This window comes from Puma concolor, chromosome A3 (assembly GCF_028749965.1).
Source record: "Puma concolor isolate L17-30 chromosome A3, mPumCon1.1.hap2, whole genome shotgun sequence".
NCBI lineage: Eukaryota > Metazoa > Chordata > Mammalia > Carnivora > Felidae > Puma > Puma concolor.
Window position 1 is genome coordinate 139,686,632 of NC_141669.1, and position 17,990 is coordinate 139,704,621.

The following is a 17,990-nucleotide window of genomic DNA, read 5'->3' on the forward strand; positions in this document are numbered from 1 at the left end:
GAAAAAAAAGAAAAAGCCCTTTGCCGCTGCTATTGATAACTTGTCTCTCTTCACGTGGTGGGTTCAAAACTAAAAATACCCTCCTCCGACGACGGGGAAGCCGAGCGCTGTCACGTTGCAGAGGAGACGAGAAGGTTGCATGGGGAAGGATCCGCTTGGGCCACGTGAGGGCCAGGGCCAGGCCGCGGTGGCCAGCGCTCTCCGGCCACCCAGGTGGCATCCTCAGAGGAGACGCCCCAGCATCCCACAGAAGAGAGCGGAAAGTGTCTCTGCAAAGGCCCGTGGGTGGCAGGGAGAGGGCTGAGCCTCGGGCCCCGCCCCGCCCCCTTCCAAGGCAAAGGCCAGGCCAGCAGTGCGGGCATCGGCACTCCTGGACGCCCAGCCCGGTTGGGCTTACGGGGTGGCTCTGGCTGCCGGCCGGCTCTGCAGCGAGCGGACAGCCTGCTCTGCTGCCTGAGCCTCAGTTTCCCCATCTGAAGGAGGCATCATCCGTGTTCTGCGTCCTCTCGGGGAGACAGCCAGGAGGGTAGTGCGTGTGAATGTGCCTCCGGACGGCACAGCAGGGGCACGCGTTCCCACACATTTGGGGCTTCCGGGCACCGGGCCCACAGGTCGGCCAGCTGCTGAGGGGAGGCTGGGCAGCCACCCACAGGGCTGCTGGGTCACGATATCAACTGAGCCTCGTGCGGGACGTGGGACAGGGAGGTTCTAATTCTGGGGCGGTGAGGGACACACAGACACTCTTGGGGTTGGCCTGGTCGGAGAGCAGTTCCTGCAGGAGCAGGCACCCTGAAAGTTACGTACCAGCCCAGCATACGTGGATGGACCCCCGGGATCCCGAGGGGACCCTGGGAGCCAAGCCAGGCCTGAGCGCTCAGGATGGAGGAGACTCTGTGACAATCCCCCGCCAGTGGGTAGGTCAACAGTAGTTGATATGGTGACCCATATGGAGTCCCACAGGGCCCCAGCCACCCAGGAACAGCTGGGCATCTGGTTCAGGGGCAGACCCGGTGGGGAGGTCTGGGCAGGTCTCTGTCTTTCTGACAAGCTCCTGGGCCGCTTCCTCAGCACAGGCTCAGTCTGCTCATCTGCACAGTGGGAATCACACATAGTATCTACTCGGTTGGCCGTCGCAGGCATGAAACTGGACAAGACATGTCACCCACTGGATGATGTCAGCCACCACCACCATCATCGCATGGCCCCAAACCCTCTGTCTCCTTTTCCGCTCCCATCTTCTGTCCCATTCTTAGAGAATTTTGCCTCTGGAATCGGCCTCTTGACCTACTGAAGATCAGGAAAAATGCTCCTGTGTTGGGTCCCAGGTGCCGTCTTCCCAGCCATCAGCCAAGAGGGGATTCTCACTCAGTCCTGGCCTCGGGGACCAGGAAGGACCAGCACCTGATCCTTGGAGCTCAGTTTATTGCATCTGTTAAAAGGGGGTAAACTGATATCCCAGCCGCAGGGCCCACCTGGGGTCAGGCCCTACCCCACTCCAAGGCCAGGGCAGAGGTGGTCAAGCTCAGCCCTGGTGTGGCCCGTGGGCAGACAGGAGACTCTGTCCATTCCAGCCTCTCCTCTGGCCCTAGCTCCCCGATACCGCACTCACCCCAGAGGTCATGGCCACGGGGTGGGCCGGCAGGTTGAATCCCTCGGGGCGTGTCCTTTGCCCTAGGTCAGAATCGCAAAGCCCCGTCTTCGAATGAGGGGTGGTGGTTTCGGGACCCTGCACTGGACTTTGGCCAGGCCCACAAGGGAAGCTTTGGAGCATCTCCATGGCAACAGGCCTTGTCCTTGTCCTGGCTTGGGGGCCTGCACACACCTCCCTCTTCTGCTGGGGTCGGTTTCTTCAGGGGTAACCATGGCAACGCCTTTGTTTCGGAGGCTTGGCCCCACCCCCTCCTGGTTTCTCTCTACAGCAGAGGTTGGGAGAGCTCCTTTTCAGTCCCAGCACGTCGGCGGGCGGCAGTGACAGGGCCCACCAGTGAGCTGGGCCAGTCTCTAGGATGGGGGATGACGGGATCCCCCGTCATCCGGCCCCACCCCTGCCGGAGACCCCATCCACTCAGTCGAGGCCGGCCCCTGCCCTCAAGGCACCCTTAGTCCTGCTGGGGTGACCTGTCAGTACCTCCTCCTTGCTAGAGACGGGGAATCACATTCTGAGGCGGCAGCACGGAGACCAGCATTGGGGGACAGGAGGCCGGGTGGGGCACGGTGGGGCTAGGGTCCGGCTTTGTGGAAGAGGCGGCCGTGAGCGGGACTGTCTCCATGTGCCATGTGGTCACGACTACTCTGTCAGTACTGTTGGGGGTGCAAGACCCAGTATTCCTTTGTACTCAAACTGGCTTCAGCAGAAAAGAAAATACAGTAGCTCCTGTAACTGAAAAGTCTAGGACAGAGCTTGCTTAGGGTGTAGCTGTTCCAGGTGACCCAGGACGTGTGCTCTCGCTTCCCTCTGGGCTGGCCTCATTCCCGGGCGCCACATCCCTCACGGTGGCCAGACGCCCAGTAAGTAGCTCCAGACAGCGTCTTTCTCTCAGCCGGCCCAGTTCTGGAGAGGTCTGCGGGCAGATGGGAGAGTCATTTGGCCTCAGCCTTCCTTCTGGCCTGAGCTCTCCGACCCCCAGCGGAAGTCTCAGGGCGGACCCTCATTGGCCAGGACAGGGTCACTTGCTCACCCCTGAATCAATCACTTTCTGAGCAACCAGCCTGGTTCCTGTTACTCCACTCACCCAAACCCAGACCTGTGATTCAAATGGGATGAGGGTGGGAGAAACCTAGTTTGCAAAGGAAAAGCTGGGTGCTCATAGGCTCAGAGAGGTTACTTAACTTGCCCAAGACCACACAGCTGATAAGGATGCAAGCTCGGGGTCTGACTCCAGAGCTTCTGGGCTCAATCGCGGAGCCACTACAGATTAGTGAGTTTTAAACAGGGGAATTAACTGCCAGGGATACGGCCGGAGGGTAAATTGGCGCAGGATTCTGGTGAGCGATGAATGGTATGCCAAGGAGGGTGGACACGGGGGAGCCCGCAACATGTTTGAACTGAGGAAGACAGCTTTGAGAGGAGGACTCCCGCCGCCGCCCGTCCCCTGGGGGTCGGGAACAGCGGAGCGCAGAGCCACCAACCGCCCAGCACCCCCGCCACCTGACTCGCTGTTTGTAAACTCAACCCGTCCAGCCACGCCCCTTCCTCCCTCTCTCCCACCCACCTAGGGTCAATATCTGCATAACCCCGCCTCTGCCTGCTGTGACTGGCTGTCCGTGGCGTCACTCCTCCGCGCGGGCGGGACTCCCGAGGGGCAACGGGGGTTGCCGCTCCCGCAAATGATTAGCATAGTCCCGCCTCCCGGCGCGGCCCTCGGGCCGGGCGCGGATTGGGCGGACGGCCGCTGACGCTCCGGCGCCGGGCGCGGCGAGTGGAGAGCGCCGGCTGTCAGTCTGCCTGGCGGCCGGCCGCACTTCCGCCTCGGTGTCAGCGGGTCGCGGGCCTGTGGGGCGGGGGCGGGGTGGGCGGCGAGGCTCGGCCGGCGCCGGAGGGACCGCCGTCCAGGTGAGCGGCCCGGACCCCGGCCCCGCGTCGCCGGGGGCTCGGGCGGGCGTCGGGCGGGCGGGAGGCCCGGCGGGGCGGGGTGGTGGTGGGGAGAGGGAGCCCCGTGCTCACCGACCCGCCGGCCAGGCCTGGACCCGGCCCGACCCCGGCCCGACCCCCGCCGCCCGCCCGCCCGTCAGCCCTGCGGCCCCGGGGAAACTTGGGAGGAAAGTTGGCGGCGGCGGGCGGGGGGCGGCGGCGGAGGCCCCGCGTCGCCGGGCAACCGCGGCGCCGGAAGTCGGGTGGGCTGGGAGGCCTGGGCTCGCCTGCCCGCCCCGCCGGGCGGCGGGAGGGCCGGGGGCGCGGGCTGCGGGCCGGGGCGGGCTGGGCTGCGGCCCCGGGTCGCACACGCGGGCCGCGCGGAGGGGCAGCGTCCCCGCCGGGGACCCCGCCGCCCCGGGCGACCACCTGTGAGAGGGCTGGTGCGCCCGCGCCTGGCTCGCCGTCCGTGTGTCAGCCGTCGCTGCCCGTCGTGCCGTGGGGCGCCCTGGACCGGACACCGATGTCGCACAGGTCGGACGTGTTTCCTCTTTCCCCGCTCCCGCGCAAGCCGTCGGACTTACCGAGCGCAGCCTCGCCGAACGGGGCCTGGGGCGGTCTCCGGTCGGTACCCCCACGTGTGCGGGAGGAGAAACCAGGTGCTGGCCCGGTGTTCCCGGTGCTCCTGAGTGTGAGGGTCACCTCCCGGGAAGCCGTGCTCACGTCCCGGGTCTGTATCCTGAGTGTCAGTCCGGGACCAGCTGCCCACCTGGGCCCGCAGCTGCGGCAGCATTAGCCCCTTTTCTGGGACTGCCTGCCTGGGCACATCTGGAGACCTGGCCTCGCTCGCTTCGTTCATCTCTGGAATGCAGGCAGCAAGCTGCCTGACCCCTCCAACCCACTGGGGATGTGGGAGGGACAGCCCTGGGGGCTGGTGCAAGGACGGTGTCCCCGAGGGCGTCCGTAGACGCTCTTGTAGAAGGCTCTTGCTGACCGTCTGCTGGGTGGTGTTTTCCCATCTCCCCCAGCCTCAGCTCCTTCCTCTGTGCCACATGTCATTTACCTGCAGGGCTGAGGAGCAGACGACCCCATCACCCCCAAGTCCCCGGCACATAGTAGGTGCTCCAGATTATTAGTTCCCTTTCCTCTTGTTGAGAACAGGAACCTTACCGGCTCCACTTCCTCCTTGTCCAGCGCGGGGCCTGGCATGGTGTTGTCACTGAAAACATGACCATGCAGGGACTGACTCTCCTGGGTAGATTTGCTTTTCCTGTCTGCGTCACATGCCCTTAATGTTAATAACAGCTCCTACCTCGGGTGGTGATACTGTGTGACAGTTGTCTTCCCAGGACTGCAGCGAGCCTATTATATTCACTTTATTCCTGTGTTTGACATCCTTAATGTGTTCATGAGTGAGCCGAGGAGCGGAGAGGTGGGTAACTAACTCTGAGTCCCACAGTAGTGGATGATAGAGCAGGGATTTGAACCCAAGTAGGCTGGCTTCAGAGTTTACACTCTTAAAGTGCCTCTCCCTATGGCCTTTTAAAAAAAAAAAAATTTTTTTTTAATGTTTGTTTATTTTTGACAGAGAGAGAGAGAGAGAGACAGAGCATGAGTGGGGGAGGGGCAGACAGAGAGGCACACACAGAATCTGAAACAGGTTCCAGGCTCTGAGCTGTCAGCACAGAGCCTGACTCGGGGCTGGAACTCATCAACCATGAGATCATGACCTGAGCCGAAGTCGGACGCTCAAACGACTGAGCCACCCAGGCGCCTCTCCCTATGGCCTTTTAAAACCAAAATTATTGTTTACAATAGCCCCTTCACGTTTTCTTCTGGAACATTCTACATGTGCTGTATTACAATGTGTCAGAATTGTATTTCTTACAGCATATGCACCTGAGAGATTTTCATTTTTTTGTGAGCACGAGTGTTCATAGAACCATTTTATTCCTACTGAAATAAAGGAATTCTCCATCTGGCTATCCCAGCTTTTCCTGAAATATCCCACCTGCTGCCCAGTTGCTTCGTTGGCAGCAAGGTGGTTGATGTTCACCGTGCGGAAGGCTGAATTGTAGGAGCGGGGCGATGATGGAGGTCCATGCAGGTCTGACGTTGTGGCTCGCAATTCAGTTCTGAGCAGACTCGCTGCATTACCGCGAAGCACGCCCAGGGCATTCCTTGTCTCGGAGGCGTTTCGGGGCATCAGACTCCCGTTTTGTCTAGCGTTTTGACCGATGGGGTTATTGTAATGTTTAAAAAGTGCCACTTGACTTTCATCCTAGTGCCCTCAGCCATGCCCTCCAGAAAATGCTAGCAAATGAGGCTTGGACGCGCACTTAAAGCTGGCTGGACTTTTAACACTTTGTTACATTCAGCTGATTACGGAAGGACATCTGGTTTTTTAGTGGGGAGGTTTTCCAACCTCTTAGGCTCTCAGTACTGTCTTCAAACGGGGCTAGCTGTCTCGTACAAATGGTTTCTTTAGTACTTCTTTGAAAAGCCACGGCCTCGTCTTTTCCTGGGAGTTTGGCTGCGGCGGAAACGAGGCACGTAGGGCTTACACGGAGTGAGAGCCGGGAGGACGGTGCTCCAGGTGGCTGACGTGCTCCAGAGTTGAAGAATCGTTCCGCAGGCGGTGGGGGCAGTAGGGAGAGCGCGGGCAGGGGCCCTCAGGCCGCAGCCGCCGCCCCTTGACTTCGACGGGGGCAGAGTTACTTCTCTCTTCTCGCGTGCGGGGTCTGTGGCTGCAGCACAGGCTCCTGTGAGGACTATCTGTGCAGAGGTGACGGAGAGTGTCCAGTGTCACGACGGGTGCCGGGTGCCCCTCGGCTGCCCCTTCCGTCCCGGCCAGAGAGCGCCGAAGTTGGCCGTGACGCAGACAGGCGCAGATGCGGTTTCGAAGCGAAGCCAGGACGTCTTTGGTGGGCAGCTCTGCCTTCTGCTGAGGTGAGTCACGGGGATGCCTTCAAGTTCCGACTGTTCGCGTCGGGTTGTCCTGTGCTTACAGAGACGCCGTACCTCCGCCCAGGGCCCTGGGCGTGGGGACACCCAGCGCGTGGTCGGGGCCACTGCCATGTCCTCCCGGTGGAGGCTGACTCCTGACTTAGTGCCTGGCACGCTGTCACGTGTGCAGCTTCCCCCTGAGCTTGGCGCACTTTACAGTTGAGTCGTAGCGGAGTGAGACCGAAAGGAAGTTAGTATGTGAACTTGACTGATCAATAAAAAGCACTAGTATCTTGGGTTGCACTTGGATACTTGAAATGCGCTTTCCGCGCGCGGTGATTAACTTGTGTCCCTGCCGTCATTTCTTTCTCTCAAAGTGCTTGGTGCGACAGCCGCGTCACGCCTGGGTCGGGTCGAGCCCGGACTGGGAGACGCGGTGTGGAGTGCGGCCCGTACCCGCAGCTCTCCTTGGGGACTGTGCGATCGATGGCCACTCGGGCAGGCCTGCGAACTTGACGGCATTTCTTGCTCTCCCTTCCAAACTCAGAAAAGAACTTGGGGCCGTTGGGCGGAACCCCAAACCAGGTCTCTCACCTGGACCTTCAGGTTATGCAAATGTCGTGATCTTTGTGTTGAGCCAGAGCAGAAGTAAGCCTTTACAAAGGGCTGTCTTGGGGCGCCCGGCTGGACTGAGCCAGCCGGTAGGGCGTTGCGACTCTTCATCTTGGGTTGTAAGTTTGAGCCCCACATTGGGGGTAGAGAAGACTTACAAGTAAAAAAATAACAAGGATTGTCTTGAAGAAGCAGACGTCTGAGAGCCGGGCGGCACTGCCTGCAGGCGCTGTTTGGAGACCCAGACTTTGGGATCAATCCTGGCTGAGCGGCCCCTGGCTCCACAGCCTTGGGGCCTGATGGGGGTGGGGGGTGGGCGTGTGCGTGGCGCTCTTCTGGGCCTCATCCCACCGTGCCTGGGAGTCTGTTCAAGAAACCCTGGGTCCCTGGGTGCTAGGGTCTGGGGCTGTCCCCAGGGTTGAGGCCCGTCAGCGGTGGAAACCATCTGGGCCGCTCCTGGGTGGCCAGGCCTGTCTGATGGTGAGCGGTGGATGGGCACTGGCCTTAAAAGGTGCCCGGAGAAAATCTTGGTCCAGGCTGGTGCAGAGGTTCTTGGGAGAGAGCATGACATACACGAGAATGGTCTGTAGGGAAGCTGTACTGAATCCAGATTCTGGAAAAAACTGTGGCAGCCACGGGGCAGGGAAGGCTGTGAGTTTTATTGGACAAACAAAAGGCTGATCGCGAGAAAAGATCAGCTGAAGTCTGACACATTGAGCCACTGTGTTGGCCAGAAAGTGACTTCTGCCATTGCCTTAAAACCAGGGTGACGGTATGATTTGATGTCCACACTGGAACCCTTTGGTGTGTAGAGAAGCACCAGGAAAAAGGACAGTGGTGACAGATGTCACACTGTCACACACTGGACAGGGGAGAGAAGGGCCGGAGCCATGCTGTATAATCCTGTATAAGTTAGGACCAAGGACCTGTCTTCCAGAGTCCTTGACCGGGTTGGGGGAGCAGGGCAGGTCCCCAGGACGGAGCAGGGTGGGGGAGGGGTCCCCGTGCGGGGAGCCAGCCTCTCAGTGGTGCTGTAGGTGCTTGTCTGTGCTGGCTGTGCTTTGGGTTGAATGCCGATGCCTGTCAGGGCGGAAGGCTCTTTGGTTAGCGACGGAGGGATTTTAACCCTGGCTTCTCATCAGAAAAACCTGGGGAATTTTCTGAGAAGTGCAGGTTCCAGGCCCAGCCCCAGATCTACTGGATCTGGGCTTCCGGGGTGTGTGTGTGACCCGCTCCCATTGTTCTCAGGTGCCTGGTGTGCTCACTGGCACGTGGGGCCCACGCGTGGGGTCATAGCCCAGTTTTGGGTCCAGAGCCCTTTGGAGAACTTAGTGGAGAACCTAGTTACCTTCCTGAAGAAAAACAACGAACACAGAGTTTTACGATTTTTCCCTTTTTGTTTCTCTCTCGTATTTGGGACGTTGGTTACAAATTCATCCCTGACACCGCCCGTCCCCACCATTAGTGTTCAGGAAGTGTAGCTGGGAGTAACCAGCAGGTCTGATATCAGCGCAGTGAGAAGGGCATACCTGGAGATGAGCGGGAAGGACATGGGACAGGGAAGGGCAGCAGGCAGACGGAAGGGCAGGTATGGCAGACGGGACTCTGTGCCGTGACGGAGATGGCATCTGAAGCATCCTGCCGGACGGAGGCCGGCAGCAGGCTCTGTGGGAGTGGGGGCCCTGAGGATGGCCGGGGCACCCCCTTTCGCTGCTCCCGCACCCCGCATCCCAGCTGCCACGGTCGCTGCTTGCTGGTCCGCGGCATTTGGTTCTCATCAAAGGCTACCAGGCAGCGCGGGGGGGCTGGCCCTGCGGACTCTCAGGGTTCTGCACGGCACCCTCTGGCGTGGTGGCTGCTCGGCAGTCTTCTGTGAACACAGACCACAGGCCGTGGACAGAGTTCCCGAGTGTTCTCACGCATTCTCTCGAGCTGCGTTGGAACCGCTTTTTTTCTGTTCCGCAATGACGAGGTCGATTAAAACAAACTTGTGTACGTGAAAAAGCTTGCGTTCATCTCGTGCATGTTTGGAAACACTTGGTGCTGGGTTCTAAGCTCTTGTTCCTTGAAGTGTGTGATGTATTCCTGGCACTCGTTGAATGAGAAGGAGTTTGGTTCAATGGAGGCGGGGATCTGGAGGGGGCACAGGGCGCCAGGAGCGCTCCTGGGTGGCGGAGTGCTTCACTCCCACTTGCCGAGCCGGCCGGCCGGCCGGCTGGCCCAGTCCCACCAGGAAGTGTGGTCCCCTGCTCTCCTCCTCCGGGCCAGGCAGCTTCACCCTCTGCCTGCCTCTCAAGGCCACCCTGTTGGCCCGGAGAGTGGTAAACAGTTAGCGATTGACAGAGCATGAGAGGTTCGTGTACCTTCCTCAAGCCCAGAAGCCCTCCGTTTCTTGAGTGGACTCCTAACCCCACCCACCAGCCTTTGCACAGTGGCTGGTAAACCGGCTTGGCCGGTCTGGAAGCGAGGTGGTGCCTTCTGAGGGTGGCGCCAGTGTGTTGGAAAGAGCCCACAGCTGGCCGTCGGGGGAGAAGCTGTAAATTCTGCAGTGTCAGGAGGCCGGCTTTTGCGATGAAGATGACGCAGACCCGGGCAGGGACACACACAGGGACACACGGCTCACCCGCCGTGGCCTGGAAACGGCACTCGGTGGAGCGTCGCGTACAACCGGATGGAATCACATCCCGCACGGGTGGAAGGACGCAGAGCCCAGCGGTCAGTCCCTGCTCCCGCCCCTGGTCCCGGAGGCCCGAGTGCGCGGCGCTCCCCGGGAGGGAGGCAGACAGTCGGCGAGGCTCACCTTGTGAGACAGGCTGTGTGCGCCCCGAGCAGGTCACTGACCGCCCCGGCTGTGCGGCTGTGGGAACGGGCGGGCCGGAGGGTCCCTCGGCGGGTGGCCCGAGGCGTGTTTCCGTGACTGCGAGTTGAGCGGTGCAGGCGGTTTTGGAAAGGAGAGCGAACGGAGGGCTCGGCCTGATACCCTTACTGGGTCGCACCCGGCGGCTGGGTCTCGGGAAGGTCCTGCCGCTCCGACCGGCCCCGGTGCTTCGGCGCCTCCCTGCTCTGCCAACCGCCTCCTTGTGTGTGGCGGGATCCCGGGAGCTGGCCGGGGCTGCCGGGTGGGCAGCGGGAAAGGCCCCTGCCCCGTGGTCTCAGCCCCATTCTGGGGGCTCAGAGTCCCCGGCAGCCAGCGGCCCCGCGCCCGACGGAGCCCGCGAGTGCGTTTCTGGCGGGCTGGAGCCTGTGCGGGTGGGGTGTGTGCCTGCATGAATTTTTGAGGCTTTACGAAGGAGGGAAGTGGGGCTGTGGCATAGTGGGCATCCGTAGGGCAAGGGTCTGCAGGCATCCGGTGACAGGTGGGCCTCGTGCACAAAGTGGGCTTCGAGGCACGAAAAGCACGAGCGGCCCCAAGCACGGTGTCCCCCCACAGGGGCGAGGTCTCCAGAGGCACAGGACGGGGTGGCTCGGGGCCCCTCACTCGAGCCTGTGGAGCTGCCTGGTGGAGAGAGCCCGCGAGCCGGGGGCCGCCCCTCCGCCAGGGCCAGCGTCCCCCTTGCCACGCGTTAGCGTCACCGAGAAGCCTTGGCTTCCCTGTTCCTGATTTCTCGCTCCCATCTCTGCCACCCTGTTCCTCACTTCCCGCCCACGGCTAATTGTCCAGTGTGTGCTGAGCCGTGCGGCTTCCACGCTCGGAAGTGACAGTGTTTCCTGCTCCGGGGCTCCTGGGGAACCGCCGAGCACTCTGGTAACTTTCAGTGTTACTGTAATGTCTCTCCAGGGGTCTCACGCCCACGGGGACCCGGGGGAGGGGGAGAGGGGGGGCTTTGGTTTGTCGCCTCCCTAGCCTGAGGCTCACCGAGTTCTCTGCACTGTGGACGGGGCATCTGTTTCTAGATCGTTTGGCCTTGACCTTAAGAGCTGGGGCCATGAGAGCCTTGCCATGAACTGTGCTCTAGAAGGTACAGCTTCTGACTTGTGCTGGATGGAAACCCAGCCGTAGGCAGTCGGCGCCTTGAGCGCGGGCCCAGTTCCCGAGGCTGCTCTCCGTGCAGGGCCTCCCGAGTCGCCCCGGCGATCTTCTGGGACCGCCCTGCGTTCCGGCCTGGGGTCCGCGTCCACCTCCCTCCCCGTGCCAGCGCCCGACCTTGCTCTGCAGGTCCCCGATTTCACACGGCCACACGGTTTCCTGGTGAGAATGAGCCACCACTTTGAGCCGTCAGAAGGAGAAACAGATAATGGCAGCTTTTCCCTTTTAGCGTAAAGCTGAGTAAGCTTAGCAGCCAGTGCGTTTGAGCTCTGTCCATAATCGTTTATTTTTTGTTTGCAGTGCTAATGTACTTTTTGCAATTTTTACAGTTGTGGTAGAATAACATAAAATCTACCATCCTAACCATTAAAAAAAATAATCTCTATACCCACGGTGGGGCTGGAACTCACAACCCCAAGATCAAAAGTCGCGCGTCCCACTGACTGAGCCAGCCAGGCGCCCCCATCTTAACCGTTCTTCCAAGCGTGCGTTTCAGTGGTAGTAAATCATTCATAACTGTGTGGAACCCTGATTGCCACCCCTCGCTGGCACCGTTGTCATCTTGTAAAATTGAAACTCTGTCCCCATTAAACACTAATCCCCATTCCCCTGCCTCCGGCTCCTGGCAGCCATCATCTGTGTCTGTGAATTTAACCACTCCTTAAGTCCTCATGTAAGTGGAATCGGACAGTATTTGCTTTTTGTGCCTGGCTCACTTCACCGAACACAGTGTCCTCAAGGTCCCTCCACGTGGTGGCGGGTATCAGCCTTTCCCTCCTTTCCGAGGCCGGGATGGTCCATTGCACGTATAAACCACACTTGGTTTCTCTGTTCACCCGCCAGCGGGTACCGGCTCGCTTCCACGTTTTAGCTGTTGTGCATAATTCTGCTGTCAGCCTGCGTGTGCAAACATCTCTCCAGGACCTTGCGTTCCGTTCTTTTGGGCAAATGCCTATAGGTGGGATTGCTGGCTCATGTGATAATTCTGTGTTTAATTTTTGAGGAACTGCTATCCTTGCCTCGTTCCTGATCTTAGAGGAAAAGCTTTCAGTCTTTCGCCTTTGACCGTATTTGCCGTTGGGTTTCATATTTGGCTCTGCCTAGGGGGTGCTACTGTCCTTCTATTGCTAGCTTTTAGAGTTTTTATCACGAAAATGTGTTGAATTTTCTCAGATGATTTTTATGCATCGACTGAGAAGGTCATGTGTGTTTTCCCCATGATTCTGTTGATGTGACCTATTATATCAATCAGTTTTCATATGTTGAACCATCCTTGCACTCCAGGAAGAAATCCCATCTGGTCGTTGTGTGTGGTCCGTTTAATGTGTTGCTGAATGCGTTTTAATGTGTTTATTTTACTGTTATTTTGTTGAGGACTTTTGCCTCTGTGTTCTTAAGGGACATTGCAGTGTAGTTTTCTCCTCTTGTAGTGTCTTTGTTTGGCCTTGGTTCAGGGTCATGCTGACCTCATAGAATGAGTTAGGAAATGCTCCCTCCTCTTCAATTTTTGGAAAAGTTTGAGAGGAATTGGTCTTAGTTCTTCCTTGGATGTTTGGTAGAATACACCAGGGAAGCCATCGGGCCTAGGGCTTTTCTTGGCTGTGAGATTTTTTTAAGTGAAATTTTTAAATTTATTTTGAGAGAGACAGAGAGAGAATGTGAGCAGGGAGAGGGGCAGAGAGAGAGAGAATCCCGAGCAGCCTCCATGCTGTCCGTGAGGAGCCTGATGCGGGCCTTGATCTCACGAACCAGGAGATCATCACCTGGGCCAAAATCAAGAGTTGGACGCGTGACTGACTGAGCCACCCAGGCGCCCCTGCTGTGAGAGTTGATCCTTGGTTCAGTCTCCTTACTAGTCACAGATTTTGTGTTTCTTTGTGAGTTCGTCTTGGTGAGTCTTGTGTTTCTGGGAATTTGTCCGTTTCAATCTAGGGTATCCAGGTGGTTGGCGTATCATTGCTCATAGTTCGTAGGCTCTTACGAGTCCTTTGTATTTATGTCGAATCGGTAAGAATGTCCAATTTTAGTTGCGTATTCTCTCTCTTTTTCTTAGTCTACCTAGCTGAAGGTGATCATTTTGTTGATGTTATCAGGGAACCAACTTTTAGTTTCATTGATTTTCTCTGTTTTTCTGTCGTTAGTTCCTTCTTTCTGCTAACCCTGGTAGTTGTTCTTTTTCCTCAGCTTGTAAAGTCGGGTTGTTGATTTGAGTTAGGTTGAGAGTTTTTGATGCTGGTGTTGGCAGCTATAAGTTTCCCTCACCTCAGCATTTACTTTCACTGCGTCTCCTACGTGTGGGTATATTGTGTCTTCATTTTCATTTGTTTCTAAGTATTTTCTCATTTCCCTTGTGATTTCTTCTTTGACCCGTTGCTTGCTTAAGAGCCTGCCGTTGGATTTCCACAGTTTGTGAGTATTCCAGTTTTCCTTCTGTTCTTGATTTCTAACTCGTTGCCTTATGGGCAGAGGAGGTGATTTGCGCGAGAGTTTTTGGTAAAATCTGTTGAGATGTAATCTGTGGCCTGACATCCGGTCGCTGCTGGAGACCGTGTGTCCTGTTGCTGCTTCGGGGCGTGTTCCAGGTGTGTGCCGTATTTTTGCTTGGTTTACTGTGTCAGGAAGGTCCTCTGTTTCCTTCCTTCCCTTCCATCTGGTTGGTGCCTGCCAGCACGTTTTTAAAGTGTTAGATAGGACTTATGTTAGTTTGAACAATCTAAAAATCCAGAATTGTAATTTAACTGCAGAAGTAGATTCAGCACTTTCATTTACTCGTGTCCCTGTCTTTCCCTGTGAAGATCACCTCTGGGTGGCCTTGCCTGGTGTTTATAGAGAAAGAGAGATAACTCACAGTTCTCCTCTTGAGTTGACCCTGGAGAGTAACCTCCAGGGTCCCTTAGCCACTCACTCAGTCCTAGACGAGCAGATCTGTTTTCCTGAGAGAATCGTGCAGATGGATGTGTAAGGCTTAGGCACAGGTACTTGTACGAGTGGTGGAGGAACATTTTGCGTTTTGAGCCGGGGTCCTGCATGCACGGACGGCAGTCAGAGGGCGCCCCTCGGAGAGAGCTGGATGAGACTCCTCTCAATGAGGGGAGGCGTTTTGTGGGAAGCCGGGAGGACTGGTGGTGTCTCCCAGGCTGGTGTCCCCCCCGGAGAGGCCGGGAGTGACTATCCACTGCAGCCCGTGGTGGGGGATCACCGCACGGACGGGTCAGGACTCCCGGCCCCTTCGCCTCTCACACACCCTCATCCCATCCCATGGACCCGCTGGAAACTGCTCTGTAGCAGCGCCCACCCTGGTTACCTGCCCCCCCCCCCCCCCCCGCCAGCGGTGCAGAGAGGCTGCGCCCAAGAGGAGACAGGAGGACTCCTGGTGCTCCCGTCGTTGACTGGTTTTTCAGAGCAAGTCGGCTGTGCTCGCTGCGGCAGCACGGGCACGACATCAGAGCGACACTGAGGAGATCGGCGTGGCCCCTGCTCCAGGACGACCGGGTGAGCCGGCATCATCCGGGACGGCCGCCCTGTCTCCTTCCGGCATCTTCGCGAGCGAGGACCCAGCTGTACCCGATGTGTCTCAGTGTCTTGGAGCATCCTGGTGCTCAGACGGTTCTCCTGTTGCAGACGGAGCCTCTGCAGGCCCATCCTGCGTCTTGTGCCGGGACCCCCAGCTTCTTGCTGCCCTGGAGGGTTGGTTCCCAGTCCTGGATTCAGCCATTTCTCCTCGAGGGACCCTGGGTCCTTTGGGTGGCTTCTAGCGGGGCAGAGCAAGTTGCTACGTGTTGTAGAGGGGACACATTTTGTCCCAGAGGAACTGGAAGTAAGTAATAACTTCTCTAATGTGCACAGGCAACGAATCCCGGACTTGTGAGCGAGGCTTTGTATGGGTGTTTCCAGAAGCCGCCTGGTGCCTGGTTCCGCCGGTGGGAAGGGAAAAGGCGTCTCTGAGAGAGCCCTTCAAGGCAGGAAGAATGGAGGAACTTAATGCCAGTTTGTTTTCTAGTGTGGGAGCTCGTGTAGCACCGGACGGGGCCAGAGATGAGTCGCTCTGGGGACGTCACCCAGTGCTGTGTCTCCACTCCAAGGACAGAGGGCATGTCCCTCCCTCGGGACTGGCTGCTCCTTCACCACCCTCAGAACTCGCAGGAGGGCTCTGGGGGCCCAGATCTGTGTTACTAACATAGTGAGATGGACTCAGCTTGTTTTTGTAAAAAGTCAAACCTTCTGGGACAAGGCTAATCTTTTGCTCAGTCTCTTCCATTTATAAAATCCTGTTCTTCCGGGCGCCTGGGGGGCTCAGTCAGTTGAGCGTCTGACTTCGGCTCAGGTCACGATCTCGCGGTTCGTGAGTTCCAGCCTCGCGTCGGGCTCTGTGCTGACGGTTCGGAGCCTGGAGCCTGCTCCGGATTCTGTGTCTCCCTCTCTCTCTGCCCCTCCCCCTCCTCTCAAAAATAAATAAACATTAAAAAAATTGTTTAAGTTGGCATGAAACAAATACTTGAAAATCATTCTGCACATTTGCCTATAACCACCTGTTGTAGCTTCCGTGTGGGTATGTGGTGACCTTCAGTGGGACGTCTGGGGGCAGGTTTGAGCCCCAGACATGTGAGTGAACACCCAGCGAAACTGACCCGCCTTTCCACCTGTACAGTAACTCTCTCCGAATCTATCATTTCATTGTTTTCTTTTTAAAAATTTGTAATTATCTTTAAAAAATGGAAGTACTGTATAAGGGCGCCTGGGTGGCTCAGTTGGTTAAGTGTGTGACTCTTGATCTCGGCTCAGGTCACGATCTCACGGTTCGTGGGTTCGAGCCCCGTGTCGGGCTCTGTGCCGACAGCTCGGAGCCTGGAGCCTGCTTCGGATCCTGCGTCTCCCTCTCTCTCTGCCCCTCCCCTGCCCGCTCTTACTCTGTCTCTCTCTCAAAAATAAATAAACATTAAAAAAACACTAATAACTTCAAATAATGATTACTTCTTGATCTATTATTCATTGATGGATATTTATATTATGGATGTTTTCATACTTTTTGAAATCCTGCATTTGTTAGATCACGCATTTTATTTCTTTGCTTACGTTGTAATTGAGATTGATTTCAAGAATGGTGAATGGGTATTTTCTAAATGTTTCTGAACCATAAAACTTCTGAAAGCTAAGTGTACTGAAATGTTTTCTCCCCTTAGATTTCCAGTGCCTGAGTGCCTGTTGGGTTTTTACCAGAAGGAAAGTTCACGGCGCACGATTACTTACGCTGTCGACGTAGGTCCAGTACAATGGTTCAGTAGAAGAGCCAAGACTGGGTGGCGAGGGAGCCGGGCTACGGCAGGATGAACAGCGAGGAAGAATTCTTTGATGCTGTCACAGGTGAGCGGGGCAGGAAGTGACTCAGAGGCCACGGTGTGTGCGCAGGGGCTTGGGTCCGGGTCCTGGACTTGGCCTTGGGATGTGAGGCCATGCAGGAGAGAGACCCGACGTGTCCCCCGGCGTTGACTCGCATGTACCCTATCCCGGCTGCGGGGGAGAAGCTCAGCTTTGGGCCACAGGTGATAACAAGAAAGGGCAACTGGGTTTTAGTCTTTAAAAGAGTTGCCCTGGAGCGTAAATACTGTTATTTGGATCCTAAGTGAGCCGGGCAGTTCTCTTATGTTATTTATACGTAACGATCAAAGCCTCGCTGTCCTCTGTTCTAACCACATCTTGTTTAGTGCTGCGTGAAGTGTTCCAAGGCTCGTGAGTGTGCGTGCTTCCGCGATGCCTCTTACCGTTTCAGAGTTCAGCTACGTTTCGCTTTTCCTGTGACCATTTTAAGGACTGCTGCGCAGCCTGTAGTCTGAAAGACGATAGTGTATGCCTGACAGAAAACAGTGTGTTGAGGGCATGGGGATTTGTGCGGGTGCGGGGGGCGGGAGGGGCAGGGGAGGGGAGGCTGGGCTGGGTCAGCCCGCACTGGCTCAGCTTGGCTGCTCGCCATCACCGGGAAGGAGCCCTGAGCACCTGCAGGAAAGTGACAAGTAGCCGTATGGGCCCGAAGACTCTTCAAGTTCAAGATGGCCCTCCATTCTCTGTGGTCAACAATTGGAACGTCCTTTGTCATCTGTTGAGGACTCTTACTGGTGGAAAGGGACTTCGAGAAACTATTCTAGTCCAATTCCCTCCTCCTCAGGTGGAGGAGTATAAAAATAGCAACTTTGAAATATTTCTCCAGACCAGGTTTTTAGTGACGGTCTTTCAGGTGTGGCCAAAGGGGCTACTTCCGTAGTGACTGCTGTGACTGTCCCCTCTGGACACGCTTTGCTGTGTGAATGTCTGTCTCCTGGAGCCCGGTCAGTGTGCCCGGGGCGTTCGTCACTCACCGGCCAGACTGGCACCTCCTCCCAGACCAGGTTGATGGACCGACAGCCCGACTGTTGACTTATTCTTGTTTGAGATGCAGGCAGCAGGAGGGGCCGAGCTCAGTTACTTGAGTCGTCTTTCCTGGTCTCGTAGCTGCGGTCTTCCTCGAGACTGTGCGCCTAGGAAATGCGCTTGTCCGCCTAACCTGCACGGTCCTCAGTGACCGCTTGCGTCGTCCGAGACATGCTCTGTGGGCCTCCTGGCCCTTGTGGGGCGACCAGGCCTCTAATCAAGAGAGCCGGCCTTGGCGTGCCCTTCCCTTAGGACTCTTGTGGGCAGCTTCCTTCTGCTTGGGACCAGTGGACCTGGACCCCTGAGCGTCTCCAGACTCTGCCTGGAGACTTTTCCCCAGATTGGACCTGAGCTTTGTGTAGCCCGCCGTTTAGAGAAGCGCCCCCCCTCCCCCTGCCCCCGCCTCCCCGCACAGCTGCACTTCTCTGCACG

General features: G+C 57.3%; 1 protein-coding gene and 1 long non-coding RNA gene across 6 annotated transcripts in view; one reads left to right on the plus strand and one right to left on the minus strand.

The window, feature by feature from the left end:
* Window positions 1–1,405: 1,405 nt before the first annotated feature.
* LOC147582862 (uncharacterized) lies at window positions 1,406–4,774 on the minus strand. Its single transcript, XR_015249583.1, has 2 exons — window positions 4,156–4,774; window positions 1,406–2,561 (listed from the first exon to the last, which is right to left on the minus strand). It is a non-coding gene; the product is annotated as an uncharacterized LOC147582862 (long non-coding RNA).
* Window positions 3,433–17,990, plus strand: part of OSBPL2 (oxysterol binding protein like 2) — a 37,364-nt gene continuing 22,806 nt past the window's right edge. For 2 of the 5 annotated variants that reach the window (XR_015249582.1, XM_086702644.1), the window contains exons 1-2: window positions 3,434–3,553; window positions 16,345–16,517. Coding sequence is in view for 4 of the 5 variants with exons in the window: in XM_086702644.1 (XP_086558770.1) it covers window positions 16,481–16,517 (37 nt within the window). In the remaining variant the exon portion in view is untranslated. Of the gene's footprint in view, window positions 3,554–3,916; window positions 4,106–9,600; window positions 9,845–16,344; window positions 16,518–17,990 lie in introns of those variants that run through there. The other 3 variants (XM_086702648.1, XM_086702645.1, XM_086702646.1) reach the window with 3 other exon arrangements.